The sequence below is a fragment of the Vanessa atalanta genome, chromosome 7, assembly GCF_905147765.1.
Source record: "Vanessa atalanta chromosome 7, ilVanAtal1.2, whole genome shotgun sequence".
Taxonomy (NCBI): domain Eukaryota; kingdom Metazoa; phylum Arthropoda; class Insecta; order Lepidoptera; family Nymphalidae; genus Vanessa; species Vanessa atalanta.
In genome coordinates, this window is record NC_061877.1 from 1699015 (window position 1) to 1718225 (window position 19211).

The following is a 19211-nucleotide window of genomic DNA, read 5'->3' on the forward strand; positions in this document are numbered from 1 at the left end:
ATTGATTCAAGAGGAAGGTTAACATCTATAATACATGCACAATATAGTAGAGAATACTTATAACTTCAGAGGTTTCTGAAGTGTTGTCGTAAATAAACACATTTTTGCGCTTACATTGCAAACGCTGGATGAACTCTACGAGATAGATCAAAATAATGTACTACTGTATTGTACACCTTAAAAAGGTCTTTAAAAAAGTCCGTAATTGTATAAGTATGTCCATCCTTTAGGGAAAGCCCACAACAAAAATTTTTTATCCTTTACTTTTTACAATAAATAATAGCTTATATTCGAAGCGATTTTAAGCAATACAGCAATAATCATTATCCACTTAAGTACCTTAAATACACTGTGAATATAATATAGATTAATATGGCCCTTTACAATATGTAATTTAAATGAATATTTTCGAAGATATTGAAGATTTAAAACGCAGTGACATAGCGGTTTGTATTGTCTAATGATTGAAAAACTGTGAACGTTATAAGACATTCTGTAGTATGAAGCCGGGGCGAGTCGCTAGTACTTTATAAAACATCTTTTTTAAATACGAATACTGAAATTCCCGGTCATATGTCAGACTATCAGACATAAATATATGTATATTTAACTGTAAAATATAAAAGAAAGGACGCGTCTATCACTGTTGTGCATGAACCCTCGACTTAACGGTGCATAGCGATATTCCTTTACGTTTAGTCATTTAGGGCGAGTGCTTATAATACCCACCAAAATTGAACTCCAGGGTTAATCAGTGCAATAAAATATAGTCAACACATCTTAAGGCGATAGGAAATAAAACTATTCTCTAGATTTGTATAAGATGAGAAAACACGGGCTTTTTAATTTTATTTTCACTCCGATTTATAAATTTATTTAAAAAAAAAAAAAATTAGTTTTTAAAAGATTGTGATGTTATTTTGTAGATATTCAATAAGTAAATTATTGTTCTGGAAACTTTGTCATATTATTATTAATATGAATAAGAATAATAAGAAGCTATTGTTAAAACACTTAGTCACGCTTAAGAATGTTGATGATTAATTATATTCAAATTTTACAAAAAAATATGAGTGCATCATAAAAACTATTATCGTCGATCGAATTTGATAACTTTATTAAAAAAAAAAAAATAATCTATACATTGTACTAAGATAATAAGGCTGATTGGTGATAAAAAATGTATATTATGAAAATTAATTTTAACGACTTTAGTTGACCGTTAGGTTCCGTCGTGACCACCATGGGTAAGATTGAATAAAATTTAAATAATTTTTTGTCTACTATAATATAACCTTATAATAATTAAAAAAAATGCTGATCAAAAAAATACAACAGTTTGAGAACAGACTAAATTGTTTTAGGTCTCAAAATGATGGTCACGTTTTTATTTCTTCTCGTGGGTCTGGCCTACGCGGATCCCGGGGAGGTTACGCCAGACTTTGAAATGATCGGATACAATACAAATATTGATGACCCAAAATACAGGCTCTTGGACATTGTGCAACCTATTTATTTCCATGTCGACCTTGACGTATATCTGGCTGAATCTAGATTCAATGGTATTGTTCAAGTTGATGTTCAGGTTAGTAATTATTTTCTAGGCATACATAAATATACAATTTTTTAAAATAATAGATACAATAGCTGTAAATAAACAGCAGCTTCGATTTTTGAGTTTTGTTATCATTAAAACTTTACGTAGTTTCATGCTCCAATTCTAATTGTCTTTAAGTTCTGGCTTTATATATACTTTTCTTCGCTTTTTAATGTCTTTAGTAAAAAAAAAAACTCTTCTATTAAACTCTTTCATCTTCCATGGTAATACATAAATGTTGTATGAATATGTTAAATTAATAATCTAATTATTAAATTGTGACATATCCTACAAAGTTCTTCATTTTAAGTAAAATTTCCTATTACGGCAATACTTTACTGAAAGGAAAATTCTAAGGAATGTATATTATAAGTATAAGTAAATATTTTTTATTTTAATTTATACTTTGCTTAAAGACATCAAATGATAGGGTTTTTTTTTGTTGGATTAGCTAGCTAGACTAGCTTCTGTTTACTTCCTACATCCAACATTACAAACTTTACTTCTCTAAAATGTAGAACATTAAATTTTTGCGATACTGAAATGCATAAATGCGATCAATAGGACTAAAACGTGATTTTGGTGTCACGTTAATTGTTGTAGATCGAATCTATATCGCAAGTATTTTTAGTGTATCAAAAAGTGTGCTGTTATCAAAAAATATGACACAGATTTAGATAGTATTTCCAATAAATTAATCGCCGACATACTTAATCATACATTCATGATTATTTTTTTTTATCTAATTGATAAAATTGCTAAAAGTCGGCTAACCGTGACGTGAATCTATTAATTTGTTATGGTTTTCTATGCAAATATAGTCTTTATGTAAAATTATATAACAGTGATGTAAAAAAAGAATAATATTAATAAATATGACATATTATAACGTCCACCGCCCATATACATTGGTACAGTCAGAAATATTAACCATTCTTTATATCGCCAACCCGCCCCCAAACTTGGCAACTTAGATTTTATGTCCCTTGTGCACAGGCAGCCAGTGTAACAGACTTACTCATCTTTCTAACCGGAACATATATAAAACCGGAATATGTATATGATGAGTGGGTGGAATCTACAGAGACGAGCTAGCTCAAAACTATACCACCAAGAATCGCGATGCATAAATGAGTACGAGATTAATTAATTAACCACATGAAAACTTAGTGCTCGACTTTGAACCCGATCTATTTTCGATTAAGATCGACGTAAACGGATTTTATCTTTTATAATATAGAAATATGTTACTATTACATCAGATAAGTCACTAAAATAGATACCAATTATTATTAATCCTGAGCAAAACAGTCGGCAGACTTTGTTTGCCAAGTATTATACACCAAAAACTTTTCTGAATCGTATTTCCTGCTATACGTTCACTAACAGAAGATAAATTAATCTCCTTATTTAGAAAGTTTGTATATTGTTTTAAACTTACTGCTTTCATTTCAGATTCGTCGAAACCTCACACAAATTGTAATGCACCAAAATGTAGTTGCCATTACCGGTGTGAATGTCGTAGACGCTAACAATCGACCAGTCAATCTCCAATTCCCGAATAGTTTCGAAACTGACAGTTACTATGAGGTGTTGAAAATTAATTTTGCGTCCACCATCATGCCCGGTCAATATACGATCACTATCAGCTATCTTGGTCGCATAAATGAAAATCCTCATGATCGTGGTTTTTACAAAGGATATTATTACGTTGGCAATGAAAAACGGTAAATAATGGCTCATTGGAACGAAGTTTCTAATCCCGTTTCACTCCAGGCTCTTGTCAAATTATGGCTACACATTAGGTGTAAGATTAAGTTCGTAACGACAACTGTGCCAATTTATGGACTTCACTTTTGTCACCAATCCTTAATTTATCCAAACTTTGATAATTAATTCCATCTTGCCTGAAAGAAACTTCGTTCGAAGCGACTATCTCATTAGCCTATTATTGTTCTTTTACGAGTTAAAAAAACATATATTAATTTTGTATTTTATCTTTTAGCGAATATGCAACGACACAGTTCCAACCTTATCACGCAAGAAAAGCTTTCCCATGTTTTGACGAACCACAATTTAAATGTCCTTTCGTTATTTCAATAACTCGTGATGCCAATCTGTCACCTTCTTACTCTAATATGGCCATCAACGCTACCCAACAGTAAGTACATAATCAACCGACCGATATATATGATACGTACAATATACACGATTTTACGATAGAGTCTTAGCATTAATATCGGCTTAAAAATGACAAAATTGTAAATAGCAACATTTAATTGAGAAATCATTTTTAATAATACAGTTTGAATTAAATCGATTATTAGTATATAATGCGTATTGATGTTGTAATCTTTTATTAATTTTTAACAGGGTATCAACAGGCCGTGTTCGTGAGACATTCTTGCCAACTCCCGCTGTGTCCTCCTACCTCATTGCTTTCCACGTCAGTGATTTCGTTGCTACCAACGAATCTTCCAAACCTAACAGACCTTTCCAAATTATCTCTCGTCAAGGTCCTCTCGATCAACATTCTTACGCTGCCGACATTGGTATGAAAATTACTGAAGTGATGGACGAATATTTCGATATTAACTACTATGATATGGGACAAGGCCAACCCATGAAAAACGATCACATCGCGTTGCCTGATTTCCCATCTGGTGCTATGGAAAATTGGGGAATGGTCAACTACAGGTATGATTATTTAAAATAAATTAAATTTCGAATATTATTAATAGTTGAATTAAAGTCATATAAGATTCATTATTGCCTTTTTTCAGAGAGGCGTACTTACTCTATCATCAAAACCATACTAATGTTTTGGATAAGATTTTCATTGCAACCATCATTGCTCACGAACTTGCTCACAAATGGTTTGGTAACTTGGTGACATGTTTCTGGTGGAGTAACCTTTGGCTGAACGAGTCATTTGCCAGCTACTTTGAATATTTTGGTGCACACTATGTAAATATTATTTCTTTAATTATTATCTTAGGGCATTCTTCATCTGCAGCACACGTCTGTAGTGTAACAAAGTAAGATTCAATTTTGAGCATTACGTTACAATACGTTACAGTCACCTGTTCTTGAGTTAGTTGTTTTACACTGTAACGTTTGACTCTTCGTAGATGTAATGTTAACAAATGCATGTTACGTAATGTAATGCTCAAATCTGAACTGTTGCAATGCATGCAAATCTCAGAACGGGGCCGTCCTTTAAGATTTTTTTAAATATCGTGTGAAACATACTATCAACTACTAAGCATTTCTTCAAAACTAACTCAATCCTGTAAAATGACGATTCAAAAATGCTTCTAAGAGTCTTCTTGAATTGTATCATGATTTTTCAATTGCATATAAAACGTATTGGTACTTTAGTTTTTATTTTAAATAATTGAAAACAAGAAAATGCTTTATTTAAATATTATGAATGTGTATTAAAACAATATTAACTTATCATTTCAGGCTGATACGTCTTTAGAATTAGATGATCGTTTTATTCTTAATCGAGTACAGAGTGCTTTAAGTGCTGATGCTAGTGCAGGTGCTACTCCTATGAACTGGACAGAAGTAGCGAGTAATCCATCCGTCTCAGCGCATTTCAGTACAACAAGTTATGCTAAGGGTGCTTCGGTCTTAAGAACATTGGAACATTTCGTTGGTTATGAAACATTCCAGAAAGCCCTGAGATATTATTTAAAAGATAAGTAAGTAAATTAATGTCAACTCGTAAGAATATTCAGATATATTTTGATAATATTGTGATAATGATTGAATTGGGAACCGAAATAGCCCATTAGTTACAGCAGTCAAAACGTAACTAGAATTGTGTGACTCGAACAAGCACCACAAATTTTTCATGTGCTTAATTTGTGTTTATAATTAATCTTGGGGTTGGATTAATAAAACAAGAGATCTTGGCCCCAGTGTGATTCTTATAGGCTGTTACCTAACTCCTTTTAAAGATATATATTTAATTTTTAGTGCTTACGGTATTGGATATCCCATAGACATGTACAACGCATTCAGAAGGGCATGTTCCGAGGATCCTACCTTCCAAACAACTTACCCTAATATCGACATTGGTGTGGTGTTTGACAACTGGGTACAGAACCCAGGTTCTCCAGTATTAAATGTGGATGTCAACATGTCCACAGGTCTCATTACTATTACTCAGGTACGTTATATTATTTTTTAATTTTATATGGATTATAAGTAAACGGAACTAACAATGTTTAATTTATATAGGAACGCTTCCAACTTTCTGGTACAGTACCAGATACAATCTGGCATATACCGATCACATGGACACATGGTGGAAGTCCAAATTTTAACGATCTTAAACCTAAGTTCGTATTTACCAACAAGACTATGACTATTCAAAAGGAAGCTGGACACCATTGGGTTGTGTTTAACCTTCAACATTCTGGTAAGTATGATAATAATTATTATAAAATAAATATATTAAAAATAATAGACCTTCAAAATTATTTTATTTGTTTCTAAGGACTCTATCGAGTTAACTATGATGACCACAGTTGGGAAATGCTTGCATCTCAATTACGTCGTAACAGAACTGTTATCCATAAATTAAACAGAGCTCAGGTAAGCTAACAAGTTCGTATATATTTTTTTAATATTAACTTAAATTATCGTAAAGCGCATGATTTTTTTTTCAGATGACAAACGATGTCCTATTTTTCCTCAGAGCAGGCAAAATTAGCGTAAGGCGTGCGTTTGATGTGCTCTCTTTCCTTAAAGATGAAAGTGACTATTATGTGTGGAATGGAGTTTTGTCACAACTAGACTGGGTTCGACGAAGGCTAGAACATTTGCCTAGAGCTCATGAGGAATTCAATGTAAGCATGTATATAAGCATGTATATAATTAAGAATTAAGTAATATTTTTCCCTCTAGTTTCGAATCTGAATTATTATTATTACTATCTAAATTTTTCTATCAAGTTTTAAAATGAGAAACGCTTATTAATTTTTATTTCTTTCTTTACTCTAGACTTACCTTTTGGCGTTATTAGAAGGGGCCATTCAGGAATTAGGATTCGAAGAAAGAGCAAATGAGGCAATTTCCACTACACAAAGTAGGATGCAGATCATGAACTACGCTTGTCAACTTGGTCACGAGGGCTGTATCAACGATAGTCTTGAAAAATGGAGACGATTCAGAAGTAGTAACAATTACTTGTAAGTTGACTTTTCTAACATCACAACTCTACATCGATCTACATTTTGAAATCGTAAAACATAATTTCAACACTGTTTTTACAGAGTACCAAAGAATGCACGCCGTTACGTTTATTGCACTGGTCTTCGTTATGGTAATGCTTCCGACTATCAGTTCTTATTCCAGAAATATAATACTTCAGAAAACACCGCTGATATGGTTGTCATGTTGCGCACTCTCGCTTGCACCAGAGATAATGCTTCGTTGTCACAGTAAGTCTAAATATTTATAATAATTGTATTTAATATTGTGTTTAACTTACTAGACTTCCTTAAGTTAAATTAATATTTACAGTTACCTAGTTGAGTCGATGCAAAATGACAAAATCAGGGTCCATGACAAGACCAATGCCTTCAGTTTCGCGCTTCAAGGCAATCGGCAGAATGTGCCAATCGTTCTCGATTTCTTATACAGAAACTACGCAGAAATGAGACAGTCGTAAGTATTTTTTTACTACTTACTTAGTAGTATTTACTACTAAGTACTTTACTTTTTTAGTATACATAATATATTCTTGGTTGATTTCGTTTATATTTTTCGTTAAAATGTTATAAATAATTCGATCACATTTGCTTTACGAAATTTTTAAGTGTTACATTAATGCAATTGGTGTTTATTTATTTATAAAATTAAGAGATATTTATCCCCATTTACGTTTTTTCCAGATATGGCGGTCAAGCAAGACTTGATGTTTGCGTAAGCGCTTTGGCGACTCACTTGACGAATTTCGAACATATTGTAGCTGTAAGTTGATTTTTATCACTTTGGCGATTAATTTTTTACATCTTACATCATTTTATTACTCTCAATTTTATTTTAATCAAACAGAAATAAAAACTCTTAAGCTAGTTTTTCTGAAAAACCTTTTCAAAGTTTCTTTATAATATTTTTTAGAAGGTATTAGACATGGATTTGTTTTGATTATTAAATTTTATTAATATATTCCGAGCATTTATAATTAGTTTCTCTGTAAAATCATTTAATTCAAAACCTACACTTAAATGTTTATCTTTATTTGTTTCTATCTTAATTTCACAGTTCCAAGCATGGCTGTACAGAGAACAAGTGGCTTTGAGTACATCTTTCAATTCTGGTGTCAACGTTATTAATTCTGCTTTGAACAACATCAGATGGGGAAACAATGTCGCACCAGACCTATTCACAACTATTAGAAATAGGAACGCTTCAGCGACAATATCCGTATCTATAGTTTTACTAGCAGTGGCATTAGTTGCTCACCTGTTCCAATAAACTGTAATATTATAAGTATTGTAGTAACAAAGTTTGTTCATTTTGAGCATCATTATTTAAAATGTAATTATATTTTAATAAATTTTTGTACATAACGAAGTATTTTTTTGTTATTATATCTAAACAAAGGCGTCGTACACCGAATGTAGAATCAAAAATAATATATTGCCAATGAGTGGCTCAAAAGAATTCAAGGAGATTCGTACTAGATAAAATATAACTCATGATAGATCACAAATTAATGTTTTACACGCATGATATTCTAAATAAGTTCAAGTTGTATTTCGACTGTGATATTTAGAATACAATAAATACCATCTTGAATTAAGTAAAAAAGTCAATGAGAAGATAACACTGTAAGAAATATTAACCATTCTTTACATCGTCAATGCGCCAACAGCCTTTAGAATTAAGGTGTTACGTCCTTACGCATCTCTAGCCACTAGTTCAAATCGGTACACAATAGTATTAATTACTGCTGTTTGGCGATAGAATATCTGATGAGAGGGTGGTACCTAATCAGACGAGCTTCCACGAAGCCCTACCAAGTAAATAAAACGGAGCAAGTTAATTTAAAAATAATAATAATTACATATATAATAAATATCGAAAAAATTTTAGAGTCTCTAAGGGTCTTGTTCTGGGACAACTATTATTTTCTATTTTTAATCATAATAAATAATTACATTTTGTTATATTATAGCGATTTTGATTTCATTTTAAATAAACAAGTAAAATATATATTAATTATGTTATATTATGTATATGTAAATTATTGTTATCATTCGAAATTATATTATTTAGTAAAAGGATAAATTAATTTGAAGGTCAATTATGCTTTTGGAATAATCAAGCATTATATTTTGACTAAGTGAGGGCTATGTCTAGTATCTTTCATGAGATGTTAATGATATAGCGTTTGTGTTATTTTTAATAATCCAAACTTTCTATACTAATATTATAAATGCGAAAGTAACTCAGTTCGTCAGTCAGTCAGCATATATCACACCCAATTTACTGAACCGAATTTTATGAAATTCAACATGAAGCAAGCTTGAACACCAAGGAAGGCTATATTCGTTTGATATGTAACAGAAGTAACAATATTGCAAATGTGAAAGTGAGTGTGTTTGTCTGTTAACATTTTTCTTATCAATCGATCATCGTGAAGGACAAACGTACATCAGAACTAACATCTGATCGTGCAACAACGTGCGCTCAAAGTTGCGGACAGAAACTTGTTAATTATGTAAAGGGAACTCATGTTATGAGGTATATATTTTTTATTAAATTGACATTTGCTTAATTTACTTAATAAATTTTAAAATTACTTGACTGACATACGAGGTAGGTAGGAAAAAGAGGATTTATCAAAATTCATTACGGTTTCAACAAGAATGAAAGTTTGTATGGAAATTCGTTATATCTGTTCTTAGAAAAGCGGAAACCTAAATTTTAGTTTATGTTAACGAGTTAAAGAAAGATAATAAAGACCTTATGAATATTCACTTAAGAGGGTACAACTTTGGACGGAAGTTTGTATGGGAGCTCGTCATTTTTGGAAGTTAGAAACATAGAAACTATTATTGAGGCTTGGTCTGTTCATAAAAAGGCGAAATTGACGATGAAAGTATTTATCGAATGTAGCCTTTTTCATTGTTTGAAATATGGAATACGGTATTTTGGCTTGCGTTTATAAGAAAAGGTCAGTCGTTAAAGCGTTTACTAAAAACTCGTCTTTTAAGGCGAAAAAATCAGGCATACAAGTTCGTATGGAAGATGTTAATTTTGTAAATTTTCGATTTCCATATAAAAAAATAAAACGTAGCTAAGCTTACACATAGATTAAGTGTCAATATATTTTGGTATTACATAAATGAGCGTTCAATAAATAATTACATTTTTATCATGATATCAATGATTTAGATCGAATGGTATCAAAATAATATCAAATGATTATATTTTATCTAATTGTATTGCTTATCCCTAGAATATTGTTTTTGAATTGGTATTTAGAACAATGATATGAATTCACTGTACCTTCTTCCATCCGAGGCTAAGGATATTTCCATAAAAAGGTTAGTTTATAAATTTTGTTTAAAATATTTACAATTAAATACGAAAATACAACAACAATATCGTCTTGATTTACGTATCATAGTTTGTTCTGATTTATTTCGTTACTTATCTAAACTATATTTAACGTATTGTATAAGAATGTTTCTATATTATCTACTAAATCCTAAACAGTGCACACTAGATGTTTTGTTTAAAATAAATATATATCAAATTTGGTTGTATGACAGTATAAAATGATAGGAGAAAATATTATCATAGCTCGTTGATATAAAAGTTGATCATTATTAGTTTGTTGATGCCTAGATTTATGAAATTGTTTCAGAAATGTCCTGGTTTTTCCTTTCATTGGCCTTCTTGGTCTTAACCACGACCAATGCTGATAATCCTTTATGGATAGAAGAAATAGAAGAGCTTCCCGAATTTTCGGCTCAGTTGGTTTCTAGAAGTGCCGACAAAGTTTATCGCCTACCAGAGAATGTTGTGCCTTTAGAATATGACATTTATATTGATCTTTATTTCGCTGAGAGAACAGATCGACCATTTAGCTTCGATGGAAGAGAATTCATTGTTATTCAGGTACAAATTTTATCTAACGATACGTAAATACCCCATACAAACTATCTTATATAATTACAAAAAACAATGACAAAAGAAACATAATAAACATTTTAAATGAAATCGATGTTCTTTAGTATATTATTATTACTATTAGAGGTTTGTAATTTATTGAAGAGCAACTACATCTACAATTTATTTAAGTTTTTTTAAATTATCCTATTAAAATGAGCTAGTTGTATATCAAATACGTACAGATAGATATCTTCACTATAGTTGCCTATATCGAGCATTAGATGAACTGAAGAACTTCGGTCAACTGTCAGTGTCTGTCGTTGTAGGTTAAGCTTTTTTTTTTGTTTAATTAATGACATTTTTAGGCAACAGAAGAAAACGTCACTAATATTGTCCTGCACTCCAATGTCGATAGTATAAACTTTATTAATCTGTTTTCTGATAATGGAGAAACAGTAAACCTTAATTTAATTGAACCGTACACTTTGGAGCCGCAGTTTCATTTTCTACGTATCAATTTACAACAAGCGATGGATCTTGGAAGAAATTACACACTCTATATTGATTATAGCAATTCAATGAATGATGGACCAATGAAAAGAGGTATTTGGAAAGGGTGGTACACTGATGACGAAGGCGTTGAAAGGTAAATAAAAAATGATGGACCTTTATAGACAAAAAATACGTAAATCAATATATTAATAAGCGAAATAGCACTCGCTGGTTAATCACGAAATCTCAGAAACTATAACACCTACAACTTGATATTTTGCGGGTAGGTTCTTTATATGGTGATATGGTGTAGACATTCGCATTTTACGAATCTTCACCCCTAGGAGGGTAAACGGGGGTTAAAAAATTGTGTTTTATAAATTTCGCGCGGGTAAAGCCGCAGGTTCAGCTAGTCTCCTAATATAAATAACAAGTATAAACTTGTTATCTTTGTCCCCGACTATATAGTGTTCATTTTTATTTTGAAGAATCATGTATATATGTATACTCTTACTCCTCAAACTAATTACTAACGCAATGAAAGAATGAAAAAATGTCACCAGGCCATTTTAATATAAGAAAAATATTTACAACAGTATTTTCTTTCGAAATGAAAGCAGTTGGCTACATAATAAATAAATAAATAAATATAATGCTTCACACAATATTCTATAAGAGTTTTGACCTTGACTTAAAAATAGCTTGACTAATAAAATATTTTAGGATATATGCAGCCACGCATTTCCAGCCGTACAATGCAAGACAAGCATTCCCATGCTGGGACGAGCCATTATTCAAAGCAGTATTCAAGCTTCATTTATCGAAACCATCGAGTTATATTGGGACCTACTCGAACACTGGTATTGAAAACACAGATACGTAAGTAACCTCTTTGCTATTTTTACATCTAATGATTTATTCGAATTATTTAATAACAGCAAAAAGTCCTTGTTGGATTAGTTGGAAGCGAACATTTACTTTAAAATTATATATTTTTCGGAATTCTATTAAAAATTATTTATTTAGTAGTAAAAAAGATTATTTTGATATTTATTATGAATTGAGTCGCATAAAACGGACTTTCACCTAAAAAGTCAATTTTATTATTAAAAAAAGTAATTGTAGATAGTAATTGTAAATGAATCTATTAAAATGAATTATGTATTTAAAATGAATGTGTTTAATTTTAAGTTCTAACTCTATTGTAACTTTCAGTCTAGAGAATAATAGGACCCGTGACAATTTCCTTGAGAGTCCAAAAATGTCCTCGTATCTAGTCACGTTCTTAGTAAGCGAATCATTTAAAGTGATCGCAAGTAACACATCGTTTTCTCCAGCAATAAGAATCATCGGTAGATCGAATACAGCAGGATTAGGTGATCATGCTTTAGATCTGACTGTTAAAATGACTGAATACTTTGACGATTATTTTAAAATACCGTATTCGTCGTTACATCCAAATCTTTTAAACGATCATATTTCTTCACCGGACTGGGCATCAGCAGGTACCGAAAATTGGGGCATGGTCAGCTACAGGTAAGTCCAAAATCTCAAGTTACGTGAATCTAGTATCCATTATAGAATTAAAGATTTCGACCGATGGTGCTATGATTTTAATCAGTAAAGTACGCTAAATAATCAGCAGTGTCATGTTGCAAGTCAATTAAAATTGCTTATGATTCGTGAAATATATAACTAACGAATTACATGCCGTTTATTTGATTTGAAAGCCATATAGTGTCTTCACTTGAGTCTTACTAATCTACTCTTACGACGTTAATTATTTACGGTGCAAAGTTTGACTTTGTTCAATAATTATTTCAAATACCAAATTTTACTTTCTAAAACCTTTTTTTAGAGAATTATACCTAATTATCGACCCGAGGGAAACTATTATGTCAGTCGAACATTATGCTACTACTCTTGTTTCTCATGAATTAGCTCATAAATGGTTCGGCAATTTGATAACTTGTTTTTGGTGGAGTAACACTTGGATTAATGAGGGTTTCGCCAGCTATTTCGGATACATTGCTGCACATCAGGTAATCAGTTTAATTTTATTAGGACAAAACTAAAACAATAAGCTCCTCTTATAATGTATATTGTTAGTTGACTATTTTAGACATAATACCACAAGAATAAATTTGATACTTGATCTTTTCAGATGTTTCCCCAGTATGACCTGCATGAGCATTTTAATTCTCGTTACCTTCAAACCAGCTTAAACTTTGACTCCGGAGTTACAACTGTTCCACTAAACCATGATGTCAATAGTCCAGCTCAAGTGACTGGACATTTTGGAACTATTAGTTATTCTAAGGGAGCTGCATTTCTGAGGATGCTCGGTGATATGATAACTCCTGGAACATTCCAGAAAGCTTGCCAATATTTTTTGTTGAATAAGTAAGTTTATTAAGTATAGTTGTTTATTAAAATAGTTTATTAATTAAATTGATTATAATGTAATATTTGCAACTATCTCTAAATAATTATATTTTTTATTATTGTCCCTTAACTCGACAAATAACGTTGCCTTGATTTTCAACTCAGTTTTATACATCACTCTTTTGTTTTTTTAGTCCTTATGAAGCAACAGATCAGTATGATTTATATGACGCATTTGCAAAAGCAATAGATGAAGATCGTACTTTGAATGAGTACTCGAACTTTAATTTTACTGATTTTTATCGCATTTGGGTTAATGAGGCAGGCTATCCTCTTTTAACAGTAGAAGTTAACTACGTAACTGGTGAAATGACATTGACTCAAGTAAGTTAAAATGATGCTGAAATTTTATCTAAAAATGTATGTTTAGTTTAATATTTCTGCTTTGTATATATTCCTTTGCTATAAATTGCTCGCCTATAATTTGTTTCGTTGGTCTAATGCCTCGCTTTTAATGGTGAAAGCCCGACGCCCTGAGATCGATAATTAATTTAATGAATGATATTTTTTACCAGGAAAGGTTTTTCCTCAGTGCATCAGCGGGAACCACGGATCAAATATATCCTATACCTATAACATATGCTAGTAAAGCGAAACCAGATTTTACAAATTTAAAAGCCAATTACATGCTGACTTCAAAACATGCAGTAATTCAAAAAGAAGCGGCCGATGAATGGGTTATATTCAATAATCAACAACATGGTACATGAACTTAAATAATATTTTGAATTATACTTTTGTATATTTTATTAAATTGGTGGAGTATTTTAAAGCAAATACTATGGAACAAAAAAGCAATTGTTATAACTATCACATTTGCTATTGCAATTTTGTAAGGCGTTTAATTATTTTCAAGCAGCTTATTAAAAAAATGTATAGAGCCAAGTAAAGTAAAGCCTCATCTTTACTACTATGTGATTTCGTACGACGTATGCAGATTTTCTCAAGTTGTTTTTATGCGCCGCTGAGAATGATATGAATTGGAAAGACAAATGTTATGAATAATATAATGAAAGTGTATGAATAGTCAGTAATTCTAGCCCGGGGTTGAACTCACAATTTTTGGTCAAAACTCAAGCAAGGCAAAATTGGCGTATTTATTAATATATTATTCTAAATAGTAAAAAACAAATGATAAGTATTTTTAAATAAAATATTGTTTAAAAGATATCGATATACGTTAATTCTTTTAACATTAAAGTTCTTATATTCAGGACATTACCGAGTTAACTACGATGTCAAAACTTGGAATTTAATATCAGAGGCTTTGTTGAACGATCCGGAATCTATTCATTACTTAAACCGAGCGCAAGTAAGTATATACTTAAACCTTAAAAGGTGGACACATAATATAAATTTAATAGATTTAACAGTATAAATTAAAAATATATATATTGTTGATAAAAAATATCCTGACTGAAAGGAAAGGTGGTTTTTTTGAGTCGAGAATTTTTCAGCAGTAAAATAAATATACAAAATTGTTAGTGTTATACCCTGCCTCACCGTGGAAATAGAAGCTAGGCAAGTCGTTTGATTTTGATCCTTTTCGTGTTCTCGGATTGTATTGAATAAACGGTACAATGAAAATGCACCCGTAATTGCGGAGTTGTCTTTAAAATAACTGCGGTGACCAAAACTGGGTAAGCCTTTTACTTACAAACATACATGTATATTTTTTTTACAGATTGTTAATGATGTATTCGCTTTAATGAGAGCAAATAAACTAACATATCGCTTCGGCTTTCATATTATTAAATTCCTACGCAATGAAATTAATTATCACGTTTGGAATCCAGCAATTAGTGGATATTCTTGGTTGAGGAATAGACTGCGCCATCTTCCCGAGAGTCAGGCGACCTTTGATGTAAGTATCTCTTTAATTTATAGTTTAGTTATATCTAAAGATATAAAAAAAAAACTAGATTTATCAAAACAGTAAATAAATTTGACATTTATATTTTGAGCCATATCAAAAGTAGAAATAAGTCATGATTTGATGCAGGCGGATAAGAAAGATGCCATTGGCTAGTTGGTGATTCTTAAATATTTGGCTACAAAGGTGATTCCTAAACATTTGTGTTATAATTAGGGCAGCCATTTCTAGTGCTTTTTTACGTGACGATTGTATGAAAACCGAAATATTTTCAGTCATACCTCCTTAGCTACATGGATCACGTTATCAATACTCTTGGATATGAACCAGCTTCCAATGAGTCGGTGACTATAACCCTTACTCGACAAGAGGTCCTGCACTTTGCATGCACTCTTGGTCACGAAGTATGCATTCAAAATTCGAGGGATAAATTCATTTCCATGAGAGATCAAGGCACTTGGTAAGAATATATCCAGATACATACACTATTGACTAACCATGCAAGTATGTACCATGTACCACTCAGTCGGAATGATTTTTTCTGACATCAACAATATATCAGCCAATTAAAAAACTTATCGAATTATTATCTATCTCAACCTTCCTCATGATTCACTCTGTGTAGTAGTGTCACTATGACATCCGATTAGTAGTTATTGATCATTTTCAGACACTTTGCTATATAATATTTAGTGGTGTCCTTATATCATAAAATAATATAAATGTCTTTCTATATCATTTATTAAGATCAAGAAATGCTTTTGGTTTTGTTTGTATATCTGTTGAAATAAATAGTCACAGAAACAACAACATCTGGAAATTTCATAAGAAATCATATAATAGTTCCATCAAAACTACAGGCTCAAGGGATATAACATTTCAGCTCCCAAGACTCATTGGCATTGTAAGGGATGGTTAATTTTTTCACGGCGCCAATGTCTATGTGCAGTATTGAGTGCTTGCTCGTCCGATTTTATAAATATTTCCTGGAAAAATCCTTGATTTATTAGAATTATAATAATTTTCAAATAATACATCTTGGAAGATACTTAGCCTTTTGGTATATATATTTAATTTATCTATTTGTTAGTCCCGTATCCGATCGTATAAAATTCATCTTTTGGCATTTTAACGTTCGTGATTTGCCATGAAAGTCTCTGAATTTCTGTACTTGACTTTAAGAAAATCGTGTTTTATTTAAATATATCGACGTTATAATTCCACAACTATTATCGACGTTAAATAGTTTATTATTATACGAATACAATTAATTTATTTGTAAAATAAATTAGTGAAGAATAAGAGATGTATGGCTGATAAATTGTTACAATTTAAAATAATAAGTTTATTAGCATTTTTGAAAATCGATCATTTTGTGCCTTTTAGGGTCGATCCTAGAATCCGGCGCCATGTCTATATTGCAGGAGTTAGACAAGGAGGAGAGCAAGATTTTGAGTTCCTATTAAACAGATACAGGAATTCTAACTTTGCTAATGATCAGTTGGAAATATTGAGGGCTCTTGGTGCTACCAGAGATCCTCAGCTTTTGACGAGGTAGTTATTGTAAATAGAAAAATAACTGTTGATTCAATTTGTAGGTATATAAAGTGGGATTCCATCTTTTATTTATAAGCAGAAGTCTGACCTCGATCTGAAGATATGGAGATCGCAATGCCCATGAATCTAACTTAAAAATTGACGAACTTCTAGCTTAGTTTTTACACTTTTAGGTGATAAATTTTCAAAAAATCTTTAGCATCTGTGTTTAACTCATTTACGTTAGCATAAATACCGATTTCCATATTTATAACATCAGATATGTTGAATTTTAACCCCCATTTAACTCTAGCCGGAGATTAATTTTGGATAAAAAGACTTTCTTAATGCTCATGCACACCTACCATAAAAAAATCCTGTGCGAAATTCCATCCAGTTAGACCCGCCGGTTTAAGCTGTGCCTTGTATGACAGGTATTTATTTTAATTTTTATTGTGTTTTAAATTATATTCTGATTAAATTATTTCAGATACTTGGAATTTACATTAGACAAAGCTGTGCGATCGCATGATAAAGCTACATCTTTCAACTACGCCTTGCTTGGTAACCCTGAAAATGCACATACTGTGTTGCAGTTCGTGAAAAACAACATCAATGCTATCAGAGTAGCGTAAGTTTCGATCTCATTCATAACAAAAATAATACGAAAACGATATGTAACTTATAAAGTATTAACTTGAGTTGTATCAGACTGATACCGTAAGGATAAAAACCCGAAACTCATCGCAGAAAACGATCGCAATATATCTGAAAGTAAATTATATTTTAATTATAAATTTTTAAATGTACACGCTTCAAAATATCATATCACCATATAAGTTGGTTTTAAAGTTTCATGAGAAAGATACGAAAGTGTGTTTACAGAATAATTCTTCTGCAGTTAATAAACTCTCAAACATCAAAACTCATAATAGTTAAAATTGCTTTGTAATGATAAATCACTGTTGATAGAGAGTGATTTATCATTACAAAGTGACATTACTTCAATTCAATTTGTAACGGTGACCTTAAGTATTTCTGAGATTATTTTACTATTAGCTAAGATGTCATTAAAATTGTTATAGTTATGTTGAAGACGCTCCTCCGAATCCGGTACATACTGCTCTTTCCAATCTTGCAGCCTACTTGGATGAAGCTGGTCTTGTTGAGGTTAGTACTCCCCATCTCGTCCTTATGGTTGATAAACCTGCATAGAATAATTGAAGAAATTCTGAAAATATTGTATTTGAGATAGTAGAATACCACTACGAATATTAACACTTATTGACACAATGTTGACTGTGGTTATCAGATCGTTCAGTTGATAAACTGAAATCTGATGGTAAATGAAAACATTGTAAGAAAACCAGCACGTGTCGGGTAATTTCTAGCACATGTGTAATTATCAATGCTATTTTATAATAATTATAAACATTAAGTCGTTAAATATAAACAAATATTAATTAAAAATAGTTACTGTAAATCATGACCGCGTGGAATGTTGGCAAGAATGTTAGCAGCATTTCCCCGTTGAATCGCAATTCCGATCCTCTGGTCAAAAAACGAACCAGTCTTCCTGACACATAATTATTCAAACACAAAATATTCTTTACTCAAGAAGATTCTTAATATTTTTAGTAGTTTTAAATGATTTTACACTTTTTATATTAGCTTCAGTTGTAGGCCTTACTGAGTAAGCACCACCCTCTCATATTCTGCGGCCAAGCAGCAATATTTAGTATTTTTGTGTTCTGGTTTGAATCTTTAATGAGGCAGTGTTGGTAAAGGCACAAGGGACATAATACCTTGGTTTCCATGGTTAGTTGATAAGTGGTGAATGTTTTTTTTTCTTATTATATTTATCTTTTTTCAGTACGAAGAATGGCTACGCAGTACACAGACTAACACGGCCCAGTTCAACAGTGCTATATCTGCTATTTCATCTGCGCGCAACAATATGGCTTGGGGTACAGCTAACGTCGACATGATTTTAAACGCAGCTAGAGATAGCGCAACTAACGTTATTATGTCAACACTTTTAATTTCAATAATGGCTGTAATTGCTGTGTTTCTTTAATAAATGAATCAATTTAATTTGTCATCTTTAAAGTTTTGTGTTAAATT

General features: G+C 31.5%; 1 protein-coding gene across 1 annotated transcript; it reads left to right on the top strand.

Annotated features, from left to right (window-relative positions):
* The first annotated feature begins 1219 nt into the window (after positions 1-1219).
* LOC125065416 lies at positions 1220-19211 on the top strand. Its single transcript, XM_047672996.1, has 32 exons — positions 1220-1247; positions 1365-1585; positions 3053-3324; positions 3603-3758; positions 3971-4294; positions 4381-4564; positions 5066-5307; positions 5585-5777; positions 5849-6029; positions 6108-6205; positions 6280-6459; positions 6614-6801; positions 6886-7053; positions 7136-7279; positions 7507-7585; positions 7880-8082; positions 8585-8640; positions 10494-10747; positions 11107-11387; positions 11957-12112; positions 12449-12769; positions 13092-13275; positions 13398-13636; positions 13813-14002; positions 14194-14380; positions 14893-14990; positions 15363-15542; positions 15827-16011; positions 16938-17105; positions 17578-17718; positions 18173-18257; positions 18961-19211. Exons 1-32 carry the CDS (start codon positions 1244-1246, stop codon positions 19162-19164), a joined length of 5766 nt encoding a protein of 1921 aa, XP_047528952.1. The 5' UTR covers positions 1220-1243; the 3' UTR covers positions 19165-19211.